Source organism: Chinchilla lanigera, unplaced genomic scaffold (assembly GCF_000276665.1).
Source record: "Chinchilla lanigera isolate Chin_1 unplaced genomic scaffold, ChiLan1.0 scaffold00084, whole genome shotgun sequence".
Classification (NCBI taxonomy): domain Eukaryota; kingdom Metazoa; phylum Chordata; class Mammalia; order Rodentia; family Chinchillidae; genus Chinchilla; species Chinchilla lanigera.
The window spans coordinates 1,456,679-1,478,247 of record NW_004955485.1 but is presented as its reverse complement, the minus strand read 5'-3'; the positions used below and the strand labels follow the sequence as shown (position 1 = coordinate 1,478,247).

Genomic DNA, 21,569 nt, shown 5'->3' with positions numbered 1-21,569 from the left:
TAGCAAGGCCCTGTGAAAACCACCCGAATCCCTGCACAGGGGGCACACCTGAGGAAAGGTAGGTTTCAAGACAAACGGCAAACAAGAAAGGCTATGAAAGGAGGAATGACTCAGCCCTGCCCTGGAGCTGCCACATTCCCACCTCAACACGCAGAAGGCACCCTGCTGCCACAGTGCTGAGGTCACAGCCCCAAAGGCAGAAGCCCTAAGTTTTCCCTCTGTAAGGTAAGTATCCTAAACTAGCACCCTCCAAAAGCGAATGTATGGAGAAGCAGGCCAATTTTTGCTTTTCCTTGGATTCTTAAAATCCACAACGTCATGACAAGGTTGAGACCCAAAAGCCTTGAGGAGCTCCGTGATCCCTGCACTAATGAAGCCAAGGAAGGTGGGGCTGGCCGTGGCTCTACCTACCCATCTTCATGAGAGTCCAGTTGCTGTCCATCTGCTTGGCAGCCTGGAGAAAGTAGCGCCCGTCTGTCCACATGGCCGCATGCTCTTCTGTGATGATGGCTGTACCTGCAGCACAGGAGCAAAGATAAGGGGTTCCACCCACCACCCAGAAGCCGCACAAAATGGCAGCGGGTGACAAAAGCATGAGAAGCACCAGCTCCCACCGGGGCAGATGGGTCTCCCACTCCGGGGGACCCTCCAGGTGACAAAATGACAGCACTAAGACCAGGAACACCAGCTGTGCAAGAAGCAGTCACGAGGGTCAAGCTACCTGGACACAGTCTCTGTACAGACATTCCCCACTGGTGCAGCACAAGTCCAAACCAGAAGAACAGTGGACTATGGGTCAGTGGCCGAAGTGATCTCACAACCCACAAAACGGAAGTGTGAGTGGTGCCTGCCATTCCCCTGCGCCACCAAACACCCCAGAGAAGCCGTTTCACCTTTCCTGGAGACAGACCAACTGGGTCTTGAGAGCATTCACAGTGACTCAGGAGTCACCGCAGGGAGTCTGCGACTCCATAGCCACCTGCCGTCAACTCCCACAGGCCTGGCAGATCTCAGGGCTTTCGGCAGAAGCATCAGCCAAAACCAACCCTAACATGCCAACCAACATAAGCACATCCGCCAAAGGAAGCAATGTACAAACCGCAAGGGGAGGAGGCTCCCACTTTGTCCAGTATGCTTAAGGGATGGAAACCTAAAGACAAAACCACCCCAAAACTCAAAATACAACAGTCTGGGGGAAGTTAAGGCAGGACACCAACGGAGTTCAACATATCCTTTGATATCCAGGTCAACAGTAAAAGCAGAGAAACCAAAAGTCAAGCACCTAGAAAACCACGCAGAACCAGTAAGCTAAGGCAGGACTCTAGAAATGCCCATTTCTTATTTGGCATGCTAATTCCATAGGCATGTTCAGTTTAGCTCTATTCTCTATATGAATGCCACATTCAATAAAAATTTCCAAAAACCATTTTTTTAAACAAAGGTTTTTACACTGTGAAAGCAAAGGCACTGGAAAAGAGCAAAGGGTCACCAAAAGGTAACGGACGAGCTGAGGAAGGCTGAGAACACACACCTTTCTGCAGGGCCTCGACAGGGAACATCTGCTTTGCATTTTCTTACTGGTTCTCTATCACAGGATAAAACTTGGCTCAGTTATTTTTGGGAAGCGAACAAAGGTACAGCAAGAACACAGAGAGAATTTAGCAACTCACCTGCAGAGCCATCAAACCCAGAGACAAAGGCTCGCCGACAGTCACATGGAGCAATGTACTCACTCTGGAAAACAAAGACGACAATGAGTTGGATCTCGATCAGTAGTATGCTCACTGCTTTCCACGGGCCAAGCCCTAGGCTAGGCCCAGTGGGGTTGACAAAGGTGGGGAGTCCTTGGCACTTTCTCCCAAGAAGCCAATAGTTAGATAAAAAGGCAAGCTGAATATAAAAAAAAAAAAAGTTTTTTACTTAAAAAAAAAAAACTAGTGTATACTGCAAAAGACTAATTAATAAGGGTTAAAAGAAGTCATCCCTTTTACCTCATATGGGGAGCAAAGCAAACTCAGAGAAATGGATAAAAATGATTCCTTCCTCAGTAAAACATCACTCAAAAAACAACCACTAGCCTTCCCCCTCCTTTGCCTCTGACATTTAGGCATCTGTTCTTTTTCTGAAAAGTAAACTGAATTTCTGTTTGAAGCACCAATAACCTCTAACTTAATGTCTCTTTAGACATTAGCTCGTTTCTGAACTTCCTGTGTGCATCCCCTCCAATGTAGTCTCTGCCACACAGGCCATGGCCCCTCCTGTTAGGGAATGAGCAGAAACACTTCCTCCAACCCATATCTAAAACCAGGTCCTAGGGCCGCAGATATGGCTCAGCGGCACAAGCACCTGCCTGGCAAGTGCAAGGTCCTGAGTTCAATTCCCGGTACCAAAAAAAACCGAAACAGGCCCTTCCCACTGAGAACTCTGAGTGGAGAGGTTAGGGAAAGAAGAAAGAAGAGGTTCTCCTGGTGGGGTGAGGGCCATGAGACCACTGGGTGCAACTCCCAGTAACAGCCAAAGAGGCAGGAGAGTGGAAGCGACTTCCCCAAAGGAAGTGCCAGAGGCAGGATCTGAACCTGGCCAGCCAGCTCCAGGCCCTTGATCTGAATCGCTATGCCACACTGCCCCACACGACACATGATCTCTCATTCTCACAGTGACTCTCCAGGATAAGACTGATAAAAGGGACAAAACTGAGGGGCAAAGAGATCCTCTTTAAGAAGCCCACCCACTGACAGGCTGTAGTGGGCCACGAGCTGCTACAGCTCCGCCTGTGTCCAGAGCAGCTTCTCCTTCAACTTTCTTCTAAGCCAAAGCACCCCGGAGGTTAAGAATGCTCAGGGTCAGGATGAGGTACTGCCAGAGCCCAAGGCATTTTGGGGACGTGATATAGGAGGGGAAAGCACCTGTATCCGGGCCTGACATGTGGGGGACAACTGCTCCTTTCACCACAGCAGCCATCACCATCACCTCAGGTCCGCCAAGGCCCCCTTCTAGAGAGATGCCGCAGCCCACCTGCCCTCCGCATCAAGGGCCCACCCTGCTCAGCCTCGGCTCTTCCTCTTCAAAGCAGGGCACTGCCAACTGCTAAACCCAACAATAGACACATTTTATCCCAAAGCGTAACGAACATTTCATGCACAGTGCTAAAAACAGAAAGAAATGGCCATTACTGTCAATTATAAACTGCAGAATCCCTGTTCACCGAAAGATCACTGGATATAAGACTTGTTAAAAAAATTTTTTTAAACCTGGGTGTGGTGGCACCTGTAATCCTAGCGCTCAGGAGGCTGAGGCAAGAAGACGGCCCCAGGTTTGAGGTCAGCCTGGCCCACATATGAGTTCGAAGCCAACCTGAACTAGGTAGTGAGACCCCATCTCAAAAAACCAAAAATATAAAAAGACCAATGGGGACTGGCGTGCCCCAGCCCTCTCCTAGCACTGTTGGGAAGGACAGTTAAGTTACTGTAAGTTTTAAAACCTCACCAGAAACCCAAAAGGGCTGCACATGTGCAAAGGAAGAGAGATTACAAATCACTTCTTCCTGAGCAGCACCCAAAGAAAGCATCTTCGGCACTGGAGCAACTAGGGTCACCAACGCTGACCCTTGTGCTGAAAGCTGTTATGCAAATCTGCTATCACGCACGCTGAGGACGATCCGCCGACAGCCTGTGCTCCAACTCCACCGACACGGGCCTGCCCCCAGCGACACAGAAGATGCTGCAGTGGCCACCAGAGAGCAGGCTGGCCCGCCTGGGAGAGGGGCAGAAGACCCCAGCTTTTACCCAGAGGTCCCCATCACAGAGGCAGAGGAAACACTGCCACAAAGGAAGGTGGAATTAACATCAGATGGATATGTTTAGTTTGGAACCCAGACATGGTCTGGGGCAAGAACCAGACATGACCTAAGTGGTCAAGATGCCAGAAAGACATGGGTGAGCAAGGCTGGCCACGGCCTCACCTCCGCACTGACAGGCTAAGCAAGGCAGACCAGCAAGGGCTCACCCTGCCACGCTTCCTCCCAAGCCATGAGCCCGAGAGGCCCTGCGGCTCTTCCCAGAGCCCTGCCTGAAATAAGCATGCTTGCAAAAAAGCACCAAGAAGCAACACCTTTCCCTCCAAAACTTCCCACTTCTCTCCAGCTCCACATACACTCAGTCCACACCGGAGCCCCGGTCCCTGTAACCCACTCTTCGCATACACTCAAAGACAGCATTCCAAAATCACGCTCACACATGCTGGCATCTTCCTCAAAACATTCCAGTGGCTTCCTATCACATTTAAGATAAAGTCTAAGCCCTGGCCCCGTCTCCACGGCACCATCTGCTCTATCGTCTGGGAACGCTCACTCTGACTCACAGTGCTTGAGCCATACCCAGCTCTGTTCTGTTTTTCACATCCCAAACTCACTGCTGCATCAGGGCCATTGCACACAATGTTCCTTATTTATCTAAAGGCCCCCTGTCCCTCCCCATCTCATAGCATGGTGTCTTGGTCACTTCTGTGGTTGCTGGGGAAAATACCCAACACCCACAACTTAAAGAGAGATTTATTTTGGCTCATAGTTCAATTCAAGGTTGGCTGACTCCAAAGAAAAAACAGCTCAAGTCAGGGCAACCAGAAAGCAGAGAGCAAAGCGAGGAGGGAAAAGTGAGATACACCCTTCCAGATCATGCCACCCAGTGACCTGCCGCCCCCAGCCAGGCCCCACTTTACATAAGCTCTGCCTGTGAGCACCTGAAGCTCCTGGGGAACATCCTAGACTTCAACATTCCACCCCAGCCCCCAACACTCATGTGCATCTCTTTACGCAAAATACATTTAGTCCATCTCTAACAGATGCCAAAGTTCAAACAGTTCCAACATTGCTGCAAAGTTCGAAGTCTCCTCTGAGACACAAGCTTTTGAGGCACTATAAAAATCAAAAACAAAGTTAAACACTGCCAGCATGCAAAAGGGAGAAGTAGGAGGGGTACAAATGAATGGGACCAAAGCAAGACTGAAACCCAGCAGGACAAACGTTAAAACCTACACCTCCATGTCCAGTACCAAGTTTGTCCAGACCAAGCAACTGTGAGACGTTAGTTCCAAAGGTCTACAGCCTCACCCCTATGGTATTGCTGCCGGCTGCAGCCCTCATGGCCTATCTTGGGCTGGCTTTGCTCATTCCTTATGGTTTTCCTCCGATATCCCACATTCCTGGCTTCTTCAACTTTCTGGGGTCTCCACTATACTTTCAGCTTCACACTCACAGCTTCATGCATTGCCCTCTCAAGTGCACACGGACTGGCCTCCCCGGCCCTCTTCCAAAATCTGGGTGGAAGCCTCCCTGACTCCACAAAGCTTCCATTCTCCATGCCTATAAAATCAACACCACATGGACAACACCAATGTCTGCCCCCAACTCAAGCAGTAGCTAGGTTACTAATGCCCTAGAGAGCAATTCTAGGGTAGGACTCTTTTCAAAGCAGTCTTTCACTTTTGAGGGCAAAGGGCAGTCTTGCTGGTTCCTTGGACGCCCTCAATGCATCTTTCCTTTTGTCCTATTGTAAGGTACTAAGCTTTTTTTCAATGCTAATCTTTTCAACAACACAACTTTCCTCCGCTCTGATTTTGCTGGCCATTCCTTTCTGGAAATTGAAACCTTTGAAAATGGGCTTTTTGCTCCTGATTTTCCGTATAAACCTAGTTAAAAGCCCCCAGCAGTGCCACTGCCTCAATGTGAATATTGAGCTGTCTTGAAATTTTTTCCACCAGATTCATTAGTCTGCTGCCCTTAATCTCAGTCTTCCACATGAGTGAAAGTCTCAGGACATGAGTGAAAACCTAGACACATTTTCTGCCAGAGCATAACACACATGGCCTGAAGTTCAACTGCCAGCAGAGTCCTCATTCCAAACTGAAACTAAGCTCCTAAGCTTAGTTTTCATTGTCTGCCTTCTTATCAGCATTCTGGTCTTCTGACTTCTAACAAATCTCCCAGAAACTCAGCTTCTAGCATTCTAAGGCTTCTCCAGCTGTATCTCTAAACCTTTCCAAACTCCACATCCAAACCACATGGTCAAGTACAGGTACATCACCAATCCCACTTCTGGTACCAGGATCTATCCTAGTCACATTTCTGTTACTACAACATACCCAGTACCTACAACTTAAATAAGGACAGGTTTATTTCAGCTCATGTTTCAGTCCAAGATCAGCCAGCTCCAAAGATGAAACAGCATAACAGAGGGACATGGAAGAGAAAAGCTGCTCCTGTCACAGCATCCAGAAAGTAAGAGCACAAAAAAAGTGGGGGATACATCCTTCCAGGTCACACTCCTAGTAACTCACCTCTTCCAGCCAAGCCCCACCCTCCACTAGCTCCACCTGTGAGCAAATGAGGCTCTTGGGAGACATCCCCAATTTGAACTATCACACACATTTAGCTCCTTCTAAGTCATGACATTTTAGATCAAATGTCACCTCCAGAGTGGCCTGCCTGAACTATCCAGGTAACACAGCCACTTGGCTACTTTGAACTCTCTGTGTAGGGCATTTTTTAGATTTTTTATTTTTTTTTAGTGAACATTTTACTTTTTTATTGTACTATTCTTCTACTCCTTTCCTAGAATGTAAGTTCCACAAGAACAGGGCAGTTGTCCCTCTACCTAGCACAGGTGACATGAAGTAGATCTTCAACTAACATTTGCAGAATAAATGAACAAGTAGAAGAGATGTATCCTTTTCCCCTTGCTCAGTTAATCCTAAACTGTACCAATGAAAACGGAGGAAAGGGCTGCAAGCCAAGAAATAAAGGTACCCACACACATGCCAGGAGCTGGCAAAGACCAGAAAGTGGCTCCTCCTCTGGAGCCTCCAAAAGTAGCACAACCCTGCTGACCCAGTTCAGTCCTTGTAACTGTAAGGGGATAAATCAGTGTTGGTTTAAGCACTGCTTTGGAGAGAATTTGTTATGGCAATGACAGGAAACTAAAAATGGGGAAGAGATCTGATGGGATTATAATGCATTTCAAACTCAAAATTCCTCAGTGCCCAGGTAGGTAAGCCACAGGCATCAAGCAAGACAAGGGGGCTTTTTCCAAAGGGAGGCCCTCTTCCTCAGCTCTGAGTCCTTGTCTTACCGGGGTATGGGCCACATGTCACCAACCTTCAGTACTTCAGTAGCATCCAGAAATCACTGAATTTTTAAATGCTGGCACCTAATCCAAATAATACAAATAAAACACAGCCAAATAAATTCCATCTGTAAATTACCTGAAAAAACCTTGATGATTTCTCAAAATCTGGGTTAAATACAAGGCTTTTCACAAAGTTTTATGATCCATTCTACTTTCAGAGGCCTCCCATGGTTCTGAATCTTTTTTCTTGAGTCAGAGTTTCACTATGCAGTTCGGGCTGGCCTCAAACTCACAGTAATCCTCCTGCCTCAGCCTCCCAAGTGCTAGGATTACAGGCATACAGCACCACTCCTGGCTTGATTTTACAAAACCAGACACAGAGTCATTTTCCTTACCTTCCCTTGGGTAATGATCATAAATAATATTGGCTAAAATATTTGGTTAAATACCAATTTTTTGCCCATTATTTGTATATGGTCTGATACAAAATTAGAAGAGGCTGCTTGGCAGCATATCAAACATGGGACACTTCTGGGTTTTTTTGTAGTGCTGAGGATTGAACCAGACCTTGAGTTTCAGACTACTGACGATGGGGTACTTTGGGGAAGTAAGCAATTTTTGTCTCGGAGCTTAATTTTTAAAAAAAATGTGTAGATGGAAAAAATGCTTCCTTCTGGAGCTGCTGTTGGATTAGAATTACAGGCAAACTTTTCTAATTTTGTATTAGAAATGTACATCTGGTCTGTACAACTGGATTATAAACTCTGAGGGAACAAGAAATACAACGCATGCTCCACACTTACATCTACCCTAAAGAACCACACACTGACATCTCCTAGACTGACAAGTCAAACCTACATTCAGGGCCAACTCCCAACTTCCCAACTGAGAAAACCATGACCTCAATTTGCTCTTTTCTGAAATGAAGAAGACATAACAATGCCCACACTGGAGAGCTAAGGGAGACACAAAGCAGCGAGCACATGCCCACCAATGACAACTACACCCCTTACTACTGTGCCATGAACAATGAGCTAGACTCTTTAGGAAATATAACATTAAAAAAAAAAAAGGATCTTCTCAGAGTGGACAATCTGGCCAGAAAATAAAATAGGTATCCTAAACGTGTAGTATTAATGAACAGATAAACTATGCCAAATAGGCACTGTAAATTTGCTATAGTTTCAAGGACACTTAGATCAGCAATAAAACCATCAGGACAAGCTCAGAGTTTGGACTGAGGACACTACGGACAGATGAGGACAAACTAGAGAGAGGAGTCAGTGTGAGAGGGCCCAAAGCAAGAGGCAAGAGTTGCTGACCGGCCACCTGGCTGCTTGCGCCCAAATACTAAGCTAACTCCACATCTCGACACTGCTATTCTCCATTACATGAACTGAGTCCCAGTACATGGGGAAAACATACAGCTGTCCAAATACTCATGCTCTTTCCTTGAAGCAAAAGAGTCACTGGGAACTGGCTACCCAACCAGGACTTCACTTCCCGGGCCCCCCTGCATCTAGATGGGGTCACATCACTAGTTCTTACTAACAGAATGTGGATGGGAAGTGAAGACCAGGCTGGGCCTTTAAAAGTGGGTACATCCTCTCCAGATAGCATAGAATGAAACAGCCTGGATTCCTGAAGCATTTTTCCTGCTGGGAGAGGAAAGCCCCCCATGAACCAGAACATCCCTCTGCCACCTGCCTGCAAGGCCCACACCTACCACCTGAGCAAGATATGAAGCTTCACAGTACCAAGCCACTGGGACTGTAAAATGGGTTACCACACCCTAATTAACAGTGCGTGAAACCACTCACCCAGCCCAGGAGGAAGTATCTTTAAGAAATACAAACAAAACAAAACAGGAAGCTAACTGCAGGAGGAATGGAAAAGGTTTCAAAGAGTTTAGGAAAGTCTGATTCATGTCTTCCAGAAGGAGGAACCAAAAACACAGCCAAAAATTCACACTGGCAGTCACCGCGAACTAACCTCTGTTTAAGGCAAGCTCAGGAACAGAACATGGGGCCTTTTACGTGGGGAAGGCAGGGAAGATGAGTACCTAGGATATCAGAAAGGAAGTATTAGTGTAACTCTGGCCCCAAAGATTTTCCTGGTTTAGAGCCGGTGATGCTCACAAACCCCAGTGATTAGACAAAACATGAAAGCATCCAGACACTAGAGAGAATGGGCAATTCCTCACTGTGAAAGTCCCCTGAGGCCTAAGCTCACTAATACCACAACCACTGCTCTGGGTTGAGAAAGAGGAAACCCTTAGTGCGGCAGAGGACAGAGAGAGCAGAGACCACTGGAGAGCCAAGTCCTTGGTGACGATGCAGCTGGGGTCCATTTTCTCTTCACAAGGGAACAGTGTGTGGGTGGGTGTATTTGTATTTTGGAAAGTACACAAAGGCTGGAACTCAAGATTATCCTTCATGTCTCCAACACCCTCCCTTCCCCACCCATAGGAGAAATTCCATCAACCTTGAATCAAGCCTGAAATGAAACAATCAAGAATAGGAGCCAAGAGAACAGAGCCTCTCTATCCCGGAGGAGGCTGCCGAGCAGGTCAAACACAGCCAGCCCTCCCTCCTGTTCTCAAAACCCGGGCGAGGACCCAGCGTCCCACTTAACCGAGCACCCCAGCTATGCCTCTCCTCTCCACGGGAACTAAAACAAGGAACCCACTTCTCTCTGTTGCTGGCACCACAAACACTGCGGCCTCAAGCTTCCAAATCCCCTCCAGCACCTGTCTGCCAGGTCCATACTGAATCCAAGCTCTGCCACTCCTCTCCTCAGTCCTTCTCTTCTCTACTCCCAGTGCCAGTACCCACATCCAGGCCCCCTTCACCCAGGCTCTGAGACACTGCAACGGCCTCCAAACAGGTTTCTCAGTTCTCAGCGTCTCCCTTCCCTAGTCCGTATTCAACATTTCTCCCTGCTGATATCACTCTGATTCAAAGTCCCTACTAACAACAGCCCAAATTCACCCAACAGGGGCCTTGCCCAGTCTCTGTATTTCTTTCTTTCATCATGTATGTTCCCATAGATTTGCACATTTGGTTTCTGTCTTCTGTACCTTCTATGCCCCCGCCCCCGTGCATCCAAATTCTACCTGTTCACATTAAAATGTACATGCCACTTCCTTCACGAAGCAGTCTTTGATCCTGCCAGCTTACAGTACTCCTCCTCACTTCGGAATGCATTGCTCACTGTGCTGTTCACTAGGTCACCTCCAGTCACATGCGGACACTGAACATGAAGCCAATGCGAGTGACAGACAGAATCTTTCACTTCCTTTCACTTCGGTTAAATTTTAAACTGATACTCAAGATTCAAATCTTCAAAAACTTTTAACTATGCTTAGAATTTTGTATGTGGGTCCACTTTTTCAACAGTAAATTTAATGAAATCTAAACAGATCAAATATTGTGCTGAACATTTCATGCTCAAATTGAGATGTTTTATAAATGTAAAATGCATACCATATTTAAAGATTTAGTATAAAAAAGGAATGTACAGTACCTATTAAAATTTTTACATAAATATGTTAGTATTTTGGATATACTAGAGAAAATAAATGTATTATTAAAATTTATTTCACTGCTTTTACTTTAATATGCCTGTAAGAAGATTTAAAATCACAAGAGCACCTCACCTGTTCCTTCTGGCCAATGCTGACTGGGCCATTTGCTATGACATGTACCAGTTTTTATTTATATTACCACTTGTGACTGTGACTTGCCTACTCTTTAACCTCTTTAAGGAGACCCTCATTCATTTCTATCATAGTAATAATAAAAATGACAATAACAGTAGCTAATATAATGAGACTTACTAGGGGACAGGCATACATCAAGCATTTGCATCTATTCACTTCATTAACCCTGACACCAGCCCACTGAGGTAGATACTGTCACTATTTCCTCAATGCAGATAGAGAGATTGGGACCCAGAGTTTAATTGACAGTTAAGAATCTGAAGTAACAGGCTCAGTGTCAAGCACTGAGTATGTGGTAACTCTGGGATCTGAATCCAGAAAGTCTCCAGATCCTGCACACTTACCTCCATGCTAATCACTTGTGTCAGTACCTCTCCCTGAGCAGGCAGGCAGAAAGACCACCAAGCAAAACACAACTTCCTCCACATACGCAGGACACACAGCTCAATTACAGCAATAGAAACACTACTTTAAAAAAACAGAATGGTAGAAATAGCACAGCAACTGAGCACAAAAACACAAGTATGTTAAATCTAAACAGTCACTTCTGCAACAAGTGACACTTAATACCGAGGAGCAAGCTTGACTCTGTCTTCAGGAGGCTGCTGGAAAACCCACCTGCCTGGAATCGGAGCCTCAGTTTCCTCATCCAGAGGGAGCCCTCTGACTCTGATATTCCAGGATCATGCACAAGAGATAAAGAGCCTCATTGCCAAACTCAAAAGGAAGCACCGTAGATGTTAGGCTACACCTGAGGTAAGTGACAGAAAAATTTTTAAAACTCAGAAAACAATTTAAATGGACTAAAGAACTAAACAGACACCTCTCAAAAAAAACCATAAACTGCTCAACAAGTATACAAAAAAATGCTCAGTTTCACAAATTATCAGGCAATGTAAACCAAAACCACAGATATCCTCTCATCCCAGTTAGAAAAGTCATTGCTAAAAAGGCAAAAATGACAACTGCTGGCAAGGATGGGGAGAAAGAGGAACTCCTACACACTGCTGGCGGCAGTGTAATCTAGAGCCATTAATGGAAAGCAGCAAGGAGAGGCCCCAAAAAGCTAAAACTAGAACTACCAAATGATTCAGGGCATATATCCAAAGAAGGTGAAATCATTATACCAAAAAGATAATTGCACTCCTGTTTATGGTAGCACTACTCACAATAACTAAAATATGGAATTAACCTAGATGCCCACTGGTGGAAGAATGGATAAAGAAAATGGTATATATACAGAATTGAGTATTACTCATCCATAAGAAAAGAAGGGACTCCTGTCATATACAGGAGTATCTGAATAGGACTGGAGGGCATTATGTTAAGTAAAATAAGTCAGCTGTAGAAAGACAAGTACTACGTGCTCTGACTCATCTGTAGAAACTAGTACGTTAGTCTCACAGACAGAATGGAATAGTGGTCACTAGAGACTGGGGAAGGCAGTGGGACAAAAACAAGTTCAAATCACACAGAGGAGGATTTAGTTTTAGTTTTCCTACAGCACAACCGGGTAACTACTGGGCAAAACAATCCAGAGTATATTTTAAATAAGTAGAAGAGTATGAAATTTCTGACATGTAAAAATGATTGTTTAAAGAGACATTTTTAAAAGGCTTATGACCTTGACTTGATTCTTACACACTGAATGCAGCTGCATCAAAAAACACAGTGAATGCTGAATTTTTAAAAATTTATTACCATAAAAGATTCATTACTATTAATTCCCCTCAAAGTACTCCCCTCATTTCAAACACAATTATCCCATCATTCTTGCAACCTTCTGAAGCAGTTCTAAAAGTCTTCTTTCATGAATATCTTCAGTTGCGTTGTCCTGGTTGCCATTTTCAAAATACTTACCTTTCATGGTGTGGTGAATTGGCAACTGGTGGTCAACTTATAACAACCAACTGAACTCAGTAAGTGTGGTGCTGTGTGGGAAGCCCACCTGAGGACTGTTGCCAGCAGCATAAGAGGCAGAACTGAGAAAGAAGTGAGGCTGTTAGGAGCTGGTAGAAGCTGTGGGGAGCCTGTTGGAAGTGGAAAGAAGCTATAAGAAGCTGTCATACTGGTTTTCCTGGAAGAGCTTGTCATGCTGGCTTTCCTGATGAACTCAGCTGTTCTCATCGTCCAAGGAGCTCAGGACCTTGTCGCTGAGAATGGCTTCGGTTCACTTTTGGGGAGCTCTGGTCCTCACTCTGAGCATCGCTTCCTGGTTCCAGAGGGTAAGATGGTGCAAGGCTCAGGCTTCTGGAGAAGCCTGTCACATTGGCTTTCCTCATGGGAACTCAGCTTTCCTCCTCATCAGAGGGGCTCTGGACCTCACAGTTGCTGAGGATGGCTGTGGTACTTTTCAGGGGAGCTCTGGTTCTTATTTTGAGCATTGCTTCCTGGCTCCAATGCAGATCCCTCAGCCTGCTAGCACAGATCCTTCATCCAGTTGGCACAAACTTTCTAGCTTTCACCACTGACCTCTGGGCCTTCCCAGTGCTGATCCGTGAAACAGGCATGCATGAGACATTGTCACGGGCTCCAGGCCTCCAGCTAGACTCATGGGAGGCATTGTTATGGGTTCTAGGTCTTCAGGTGGACTCATGCAGGACATTGCCATGGGATCCAGGCCCTCAGCTGGATTCTTTGGTCCTTCTTGTGTGGACAGATTTCCTGCACTCTCTTGTATATGATTCTTTGGGTGACTTTTATAAACAATCTTATAAAATATGTGTCCTGTATTACATTGCTTCTCCTTGCAACAAACCCCAAACCACAACACATAGTCATTTTGACTTTGGGGAAGAGCCAGAAGTCACAAAGTGCCAGATCTGGTAAATAAGATGGATGAGAACACACCCTACTGGTTTTATTTGGACAGTAACTGCTGTAAACATTTCATCAATAAGGGATGATCAAAAAATACAGTAAATGTTTAAAGTTATTACAGAACAGACACATTACCATTAATGCCTCTCAAAATATTCAAATTACTCCCCCTCATTTTGAACACACTTATCCCATTATTCTTGGCAATGTGTCTTTTATTGTAGTTTTTTTAAATGTAAATATTTGCCATCTTTCAATTACCCCTCATACATGTGTATCAAATTATTATACTGCTCCCTCCTAAGATACATATATACTGTTTCAGTTTTAAAAAGACAAAGAAGACCAGTAAGGGTATCCAAAAACCAGCTTTATGATGGCAAAAAAAAAGGTTGCTGGGCAACAGAACTCCAGACTAAGACTTGCAAGATCAACTTGGCCTAGCTTGGCTACGAAAATGTTCCCTACTAGTAAACACAGATTGTAAAGACTCTAATTGTAAGCCAAAGCAAAAGAAAATCAAACTGAAATACAAAGTCTCCAAACACACCTTAACCGGAAACCTTCACTTTTCCTTTCCAGCAGCACCACAGGTCAACCTCGGGTCAGTGAGACCACCCCCGGAGGCCAAGGGTCATATATGAAGTACACACACATGAACTAGCAAGAGTCTTTAGCTACAGCCCAATGGCAGCCTATGAGGCTTCTTTCAGATGACTGCCCTAATGTCAGACAAGGACTGTTCAGTCAAGGACAGTGCCAAGGACATTCAGAACAGCCAGCAAACCACCAACCAATGTGCTCCAGTAACAAGCACAACAACCCTGCTCCACGCTGAGATAAGAGTGGCTGCACAAAACCAGCCTGCCCAGTATTTCAAAGACGAACAATAAACACACCACCGATGAACCCACAGACAGTCTATGAGACATGAAGCCCAGAAAAAGCTAAGGCCTGGAACTGACAGGAGGCAGCGAAGGGCTCATCAAAGGCAGCCAAGGAGAAGGGAAAAGAAATTCCTTAGGGCAAGGGCAGGGGCTGACATTCTTAAATACTGGGGTGACCAGCCCCTGTGCCATCTATGACTGCTACCATGACTGAATTCCAAGGTATGCTGGTTACCTGCTTATTCATCCAGTGCTTGGTCAAGGCGAAAGTGTGGTTCCAATGAAGCTGGTGAATCTTGACTGTTCTCATGAACGAAGTGTGGAAGGATTCCTGACAAAACCCAGCCTTAAATCCAGCCACCCTCTCCTCATCTCCCAAATGCTTACTATCAAACAAGAGTGTTATCGACTTCCATGGTTTCCTCACACGCCACCAACTTCTTTCTGGCCTGACTGTCCACTTTTTCTCCATGCAGTCTGCCAGTGGGCATGCCCTCACCAAACCTGATACCTACTCATGTCCCCCTTTACCCTCCTCACCACGCCTCCCCTCGCTACACTCTGCCCTCTTCTTGCTCTCACTTTCTTGAGGAGGAAGTTCTAATCCATCCTGCTATGAAAAGTGCTACTACGGGTCAACAAAGTTAGAGTCTCTACTCCACCCCTGAGGTGACGTAGGAATTCCACAAACATCCAAGTCTAGAAAATGATGAGGGGAAGCACAAGATGGTGGAGGGGTAAGCCACAGAGAAAGAGCCTCTCTGAGAGTCACTGCCCAGATGCTGGAATACAGCAGTGCAAGGGAGACTAGGAGGGAAATGGGTCCCCACGAACCAAGAACAACCTACAGTGTGAATTGAAGCCCATGGACCGAGAACAGAGAAACTTCAAAGAAGAAGGAGGTACCCAGCGGCATCTTCTTCCTGAGACGGGACTCCATGCACATCGTGAGTGATTCAAACCTGTGGACACACAATGACTGCTGGCAACCCCAGAGGCTCCACAGAGAGACGCAGCAGTGGAGGGGAGAGTGGACGTGAAGGACGGCACTAGCCGGCAGTGAGTACGGAGGGCTATCATCCCACTCTAGAGAGCGACTGGCGGGGACCCATCTTGGAGAGGGGCCAGCTGAGCACAGGACTCAGAGCAGCTGCAGGCTCCGTCTTGGAGCCCAGGTGGGCTCAGGCCGGTAGAAGGTGTGCTGACGGCTGCAGACCAAATGAGTCTGCTCTCAGCCAAAAGGTGCAGGCTCGCTGAGATTATCCACTACCCCGCCAAAAGCTACTGCTGGCTTGCTGGGGTGGGTTGGCATGGACCGTGACTGTCTCCACATGCCGTCTACGAGTGACAACAAAGACAAACCTGGAAGTAGACCTTTTTTTCTCTCCCACTTGTTTGTTTTTTGTTGTTGTTGCTGTGATCTTGTTTTTGTTTGGCTCTTTTCTCCTTTACCGCTTGATCTTATTTTTATATGAGTATAAACATGGTTTCTAGCCTCTGTATGGTTCTTGTTCTGTTCTGTTCTTTTTATCTCTTCCTTTTTTCTTTCCCTCCAGTCTTCTGCACCCGTTTCCCAAAGGTAGCATGATCCCCCTTTATCCTCCAGCCTTACTTCTAATCTCTTCCTCTTCTTGCACTTCTCTATTTTCTCCCTAACCCAATACAAAGTTTAACCCCTGGGGCACAATTGACACAGTAAGGACTTGTATCCTGCGTAAGATTTTCTGGTCTGCTTTACATTTTGTAATATAACCACAAATCTAGTTCATATGGTTAAAGGTAGCAAGTTAATGGTTACCTCAGTTTGTCATTTTCTAGGCTGTGTTTGATGCTATTGTCATTGCTGATGCTACCACTATAGTCAAAAGTGACATGATTTTTCTAAACAGCTGTTCTTCCTGGTATTCCAAGACTGAGACTGACTAAGCGTCACAGAAAATACTGTGGTACAGTGCCAAAGAACCAGGGGTTGAGCCAAACAACCAGCAACTTCCCATCCCCAACAAATTGAAAAGGCAGGATCTTGCAACAGACTCAAACCCAAAAACTAGCTATACCTGGAAGACACCTCAAAGAAATGGTCATTTCCTAAGGGTTCTAAATATGAGCAATAAAGCAATTCACCATAGGCAATTTATAAGAATCACCCTAGGAATTAAACTAAAAAAAGAAAAGAAAATGAGAAGACACTTAAACAAGATGCAACCCCAGACATCCAGTTCACCAAAGGCAAACCCAGGGGGCAATGAATTGGGACAATCTGAAAGCCACCCACCTGGTCTGTCTCAAGTGGTAACAACAAAGCAATGGAATGAGGCTCTAGAAAATATTAAATCAGAAATAATTTCTCAGACACCAAAAGAGTTATCTGAGAGCTTGTCCACAATGAAAATCACGCTTAGTGAATCTGGATCAGATACACACACAAAAATAGAGGAGCTTAAGAAAATTGTGGGAGCCATGAATGCTCAGCATAGGAAAAGAAATGGAGTCCATATGATAGATTCAAGCAGATATCCAGGAGAATAAAAATTCCACTGAAAGTATCTGCAGCACATTAAGCCAATGGGAGTACAGAATCTCAGATAAAGAAGACAGGCTTTTGGTTAGCAATCATGAAAAAGAATTAGACCATGAGAAATCAATACAGCAGCTGCTAAATGAGGTAAAGAAGAATAACTTAAGATTGACTGGAGTCAATGAAAAAGCAGGAGATAGCACAAATGATATTTAAAAAAAAAAAAAAAAAAAAAAACTTCCTGGTAGAGAAAAAGAATTTAACATACAGTTAAGTGAGACACAGAACTCCAATTACCCCCAATCAAAAAAGATGTACAGCCAGGCATATCATAGTCAAGATTCCAGAAACTCAACACAAGAATAGAATTTTAAAAGCTGTTAGTGAAAAGAAATAAATCACCTATAAAGGAAAGCCCACCAGAATCACAGGTGACTTCTCAGCACAAACCCTCAAGTCAGGGACAGCTTGGAGTGAAATGTTTCAAATTCTAAAGGAGAACAAATTTCAACCCAGACTGATGTACTCTGCAAAACTATCTTTCAAAACTGATGCAGAAATAAGACAGTTCCATGACAAAGAACATCTGAGGAAATTTATGACCACCAATGCAGCACTCTAAATATTTTGATGGAAAACAAAGACTACAACTTCATGAACCCCAACAGAAGGAATCCACCATTCAAGGCAAACAATAGAGAGAGGGGGGAAAAAAAAGAGGGAGCCAAGAACAGGAAAATAACACGACAAGGGTAAGTCAATATATATCATTTATAAGCATTACTGTCCATGGTCTCAATTCACCAATCAAGACACAGACTGCCGAATGGATCAAGAAGCAAGATCCAAAGATATGCTACATACAAAAAACACATTCAATTCAAAAAGAAATTCATAGACTGAAAGTCAAAGGATGGAAAACAACACTCCACGCAACAGGAACCCAGAAAAAACCCAGACAAAGTAAATTTCAAGCCAAGACTGATTAAGAGAGACAAAGGTCACTACATCCTTGTAAAGAAAACAATCCAAGAAGAGATAACGATCATAAATATACATGCAACAAATACCAGCGCACACAACTATGTAATAACGAGCACAAACAATCAAATAAGCACTAATTGTATTGGGGGATCTCAATCCCCCATTATCACATATCAACTAGAAAGAAAATGTTAGAACAGAACCCAACTTTTGAACAAACAGACTTAGTAGATGTCTACAGAGTGTTCTACCCGCTAACATCAGAATGCACATTCTTCTCATCTGCCATGGGACATTCTCCAAAATAGACCACATACTATGCTTAAGTAAATGCAAAGGAATTGAAATTATCTCATGCATATTATCAGATCATAGTACAATGAAATTGAAAATCAGTGACCAAAGAACTCACAAGAATTTCATAAATACATGGAAATTAAACAGTACCTTGTTGAACAACAGATGAAATTAAAGAAGAAATTAGACAGTTTCTACAATTAAATGATAATGACAGTACAACATACAGGAACTTATGGGACACAATGAAAGCAGTCCTAAGAGGGAAATTTATAGCAGTGACTACCCATATCAGAAAAACAGAGCAAGCACAAATAACTTAATGGGGAACCTCCAACTTCTACAAAAGAAAAGAAAAATAAGCCAAAATCTCATATGAAGGAGGAAATCATAAAGATCAGAGCAGAAATTAACACACAAAGACTAAGATAACAATACAAAGAATCAATTAATCTAAGAGTTGGTTCTTAGAAAGATTAAACAAAACTGACAAACCCTTAGCTAACCTTATCATAAAAGGAAAGAAAAGAATCAAATCCAAGCAATTGGGAATGAAAAGGGTGAAATTACAACAGACACCACAGAAATCCAAAAGATCATCTAAACCTACTTTGAGATACTGTATTCTAATAACATGGAAAACACAAAAGACACTGACAGATTCCTAGATACATATGAATTACCAAAGCTGAATCAAAAAGATATAGAAATCCTAAATAAAACAATATCAATGAAATCAAAGATGTAATTAAAAACCTACCAAAGAAAACAAAGAAAAGCCCAGCCCTGACAGGTTCTCTGCTAAATTCTACAGGAAATTTAGAGAAGATCTAACACCACTACTTCTCAAACTCTTTAATGAAATTGAAAAGGAAGCAATACCCTCAAATTCATCCCTGGAAGCTAGCATGACCCTGATACCAAAACTGGAGAAGGACCCAACTAAGAAAGAAAATTACAAGCCTATCTCCCTAATGAACACAGATGCAAAAATCCTCAGTGAGATACAGGCAGACAGAATGTAGCAAATCATCAAGAAGATTATATACCATGACCAAGTGGGATTCATCCCATGAATGCAGGGATGGCTCAACACACATAAATCAATAAATGTAACACACCATACTAGAGCCAAGGACAAAAATCATATGATCATCCCAACAGATGCAGAAAAAGCTTTTCACAAAGTCCAGCACCCATTCATGATAAAAAAAACTTACAGAAAATAGGAATAGAAGGGCTTTACCTTAATCTGATAAAAGCCATCTATGACAAACCAACAGCCATCATCATACTAAATAGACAAAAACTGAAAGTTTTCTCTCTAAAGTCAGGAACAAAACAAGGATATCTGGGGCTGGGGATTTAGCTCAGCGGCACAGTGCCTGCCTGGCAAGTGCAAGGTCATGAGTTCAATCCCTGATACCAGAATAAAAAAAAAAAAAAAAAAGGATGTCTACTGTCTCCACTCTTATTCAACATAATCCTGGAAAGTTTAGCCAGAGCATTTAGATAAGAGAAAGAAATAAAAGGAATCATGATAGGAAAGGAAGAAGTTGAATTATCATCATGTGCAGATGACATGATACTCTACACAGAAGATCCGCAAAACTCCACCAAAAAACTGCTAGATTTAATGAGCAAATTCAGCAAGATAGCTGAATATAAAGTCAACACTCAAAAATCAATAGCCTTCCTGTACACAAATACCAAACTCACTGGGAGAGAAGTTAAGAAAACAATAACATCCAAAAAAATGAAATACCTAGGAATAAATCAAACAAAAGATGAAAAAGAGCTCTAAATGGAAAACTACAGCCTGTAATCTCCGCACTTGAGAGGCTAAGGCAGGAGGATCACATCAAGTTTGAGGCCAGCCTAGGCTACAAATGTGTTCAAGGACAGCCTGCTCTGCATAGCAAGATCCTGCCTCAAAAAGAAAAGAAAGAAGAAAGAAGAAAAAGAAAAAGAAAAAGAAAATAACAGTACTCTGAAAGAGGAGATTGAAGAAGATATCAGAAAATGAAAAGATTAGATGTATAAACAACTCCAGACATACTCAGCTACCTTATCTTTGACAAAGGTGCCAAGCACATTCACTGGAAGAAAGATAGCCTTTTTAATAAATGGTGTTGGAAAAACTGACTCTGTACATGCCAAAGATTAAAACTGGACCCGTATCTTTCCCTATGCACTAAGCTAAATTCAAAATGGAACAAAGATCTAAATATTAAAGCAGAAACATTATATCTGCTAGAAAACAGAATAGGAACAATTCTTGAAGACACTGGTGTAGGCAAAAACTTTATAAATGAAATCCCAATCACACAGGGACTATACCAAAGTATCAATAACTGTGATCTCATCCTATTAAAAAGCTTTTGCACAGCAAGAGAAACCACCAAAAGAGTGAAGAGACAACACACAATGTGGGAAAAAATGTTTGCCAGCTGATCCTCAGACAAAGGATTACTACTGAGAACATATAAAGAACTCAAAATATCAGACCTCCCAAATTTAAAGACCCAATCCAAAAATGGGCATCGAAGATGAATATACACTTCTCAGATGAAGAAATACAAACAGCAAATAGATGTATAAAAAAAAAATTCAACATCACTCGTCATTTCAGAGATGCAAATTAAAGCAACACTGAGATTCTATCTCACCCCAGAAAGAATGGCCATTATCAAGAAATCAACCAATAACAAATGCTGGAGGAGCTGTGGTGATAAAGGAACTCTTTTCCCTTGTTGGTAGAAGTGTAGACTGGTGCAACCACTGTGGAAATCAGTATGGAGTTTCCTCAAAAAACTAGGATGGGAGGTCTCATTTGACCCAGCTATTCCCCTGCCGCTATCTTCCTAGAAGAATGAAAAACACTGTACCACAGCGACATATGTGCACCCATGTTTACAGAAGCACAATTTGTAATAGCTACATATTGGAAACAACCCAAATGCCCATCAATGGAGGAGTAGATAAAAATGATGTGTCTTTTTATAGAATGGAGTACTATTCAGAAATGAAGAAGGATAGACTGGAGACTTTTATAGGTAAATGGATGCAACTTGAGATCATACAAGTGAAATAAACCTAACACATGTATAAACATTATTTTGTCTCCCTTGTGTGAGAAGCTGAAAGATCCACAATGTACAATAGGTACAGTAAAATGGGAAGAAACTGTTCAAAAGGAAAGAGCAACTGGGATGGGATGG

The 21,569-nt window shown here is 43.6% G+C and overlaps 1 protein-coding gene across 7 annotated transcripts in view; it reads right to left on the bottom strand.

Moving 5' to 3' along the window:
- Nucleotides 1-21,569, bottom strand: part of Xpnpep1 (X-prolyl aminopeptidase (aminopeptidase P) 1, soluble) — a 64,575-nt gene that overhangs the window by 23,161 nt on the left and 19,845 nt on the right. For 3 of the 7 annotated variants that reach the window (XM_005403764.2, XM_013504119.1, XM_005403767.2), the window contains exons 4-5: nucleotides 1,671-1,734; nucleotides 412-516 (exon numbers count right to left, since the gene is read on the bottom strand). In XM_005403764.2, the coding sequence (XP_005403821.1) occupies nucleotides 412-516; nucleotides 1,671-1,734 (169 nt within the window). Of the gene's footprint in view, nucleotides 1-411; nucleotides 517-721; nucleotides 770-893; nucleotides 959-1,670; nucleotides 1,735-1,991; nucleotides 2,127-4,201; nucleotides 4,253-21,569 lie in introns of those variants that run through there. The other 4 variants (XM_013504118.1, XM_013504117.1, XM_013504120.1 and 1 more) reach the window with 4 other exon arrangements.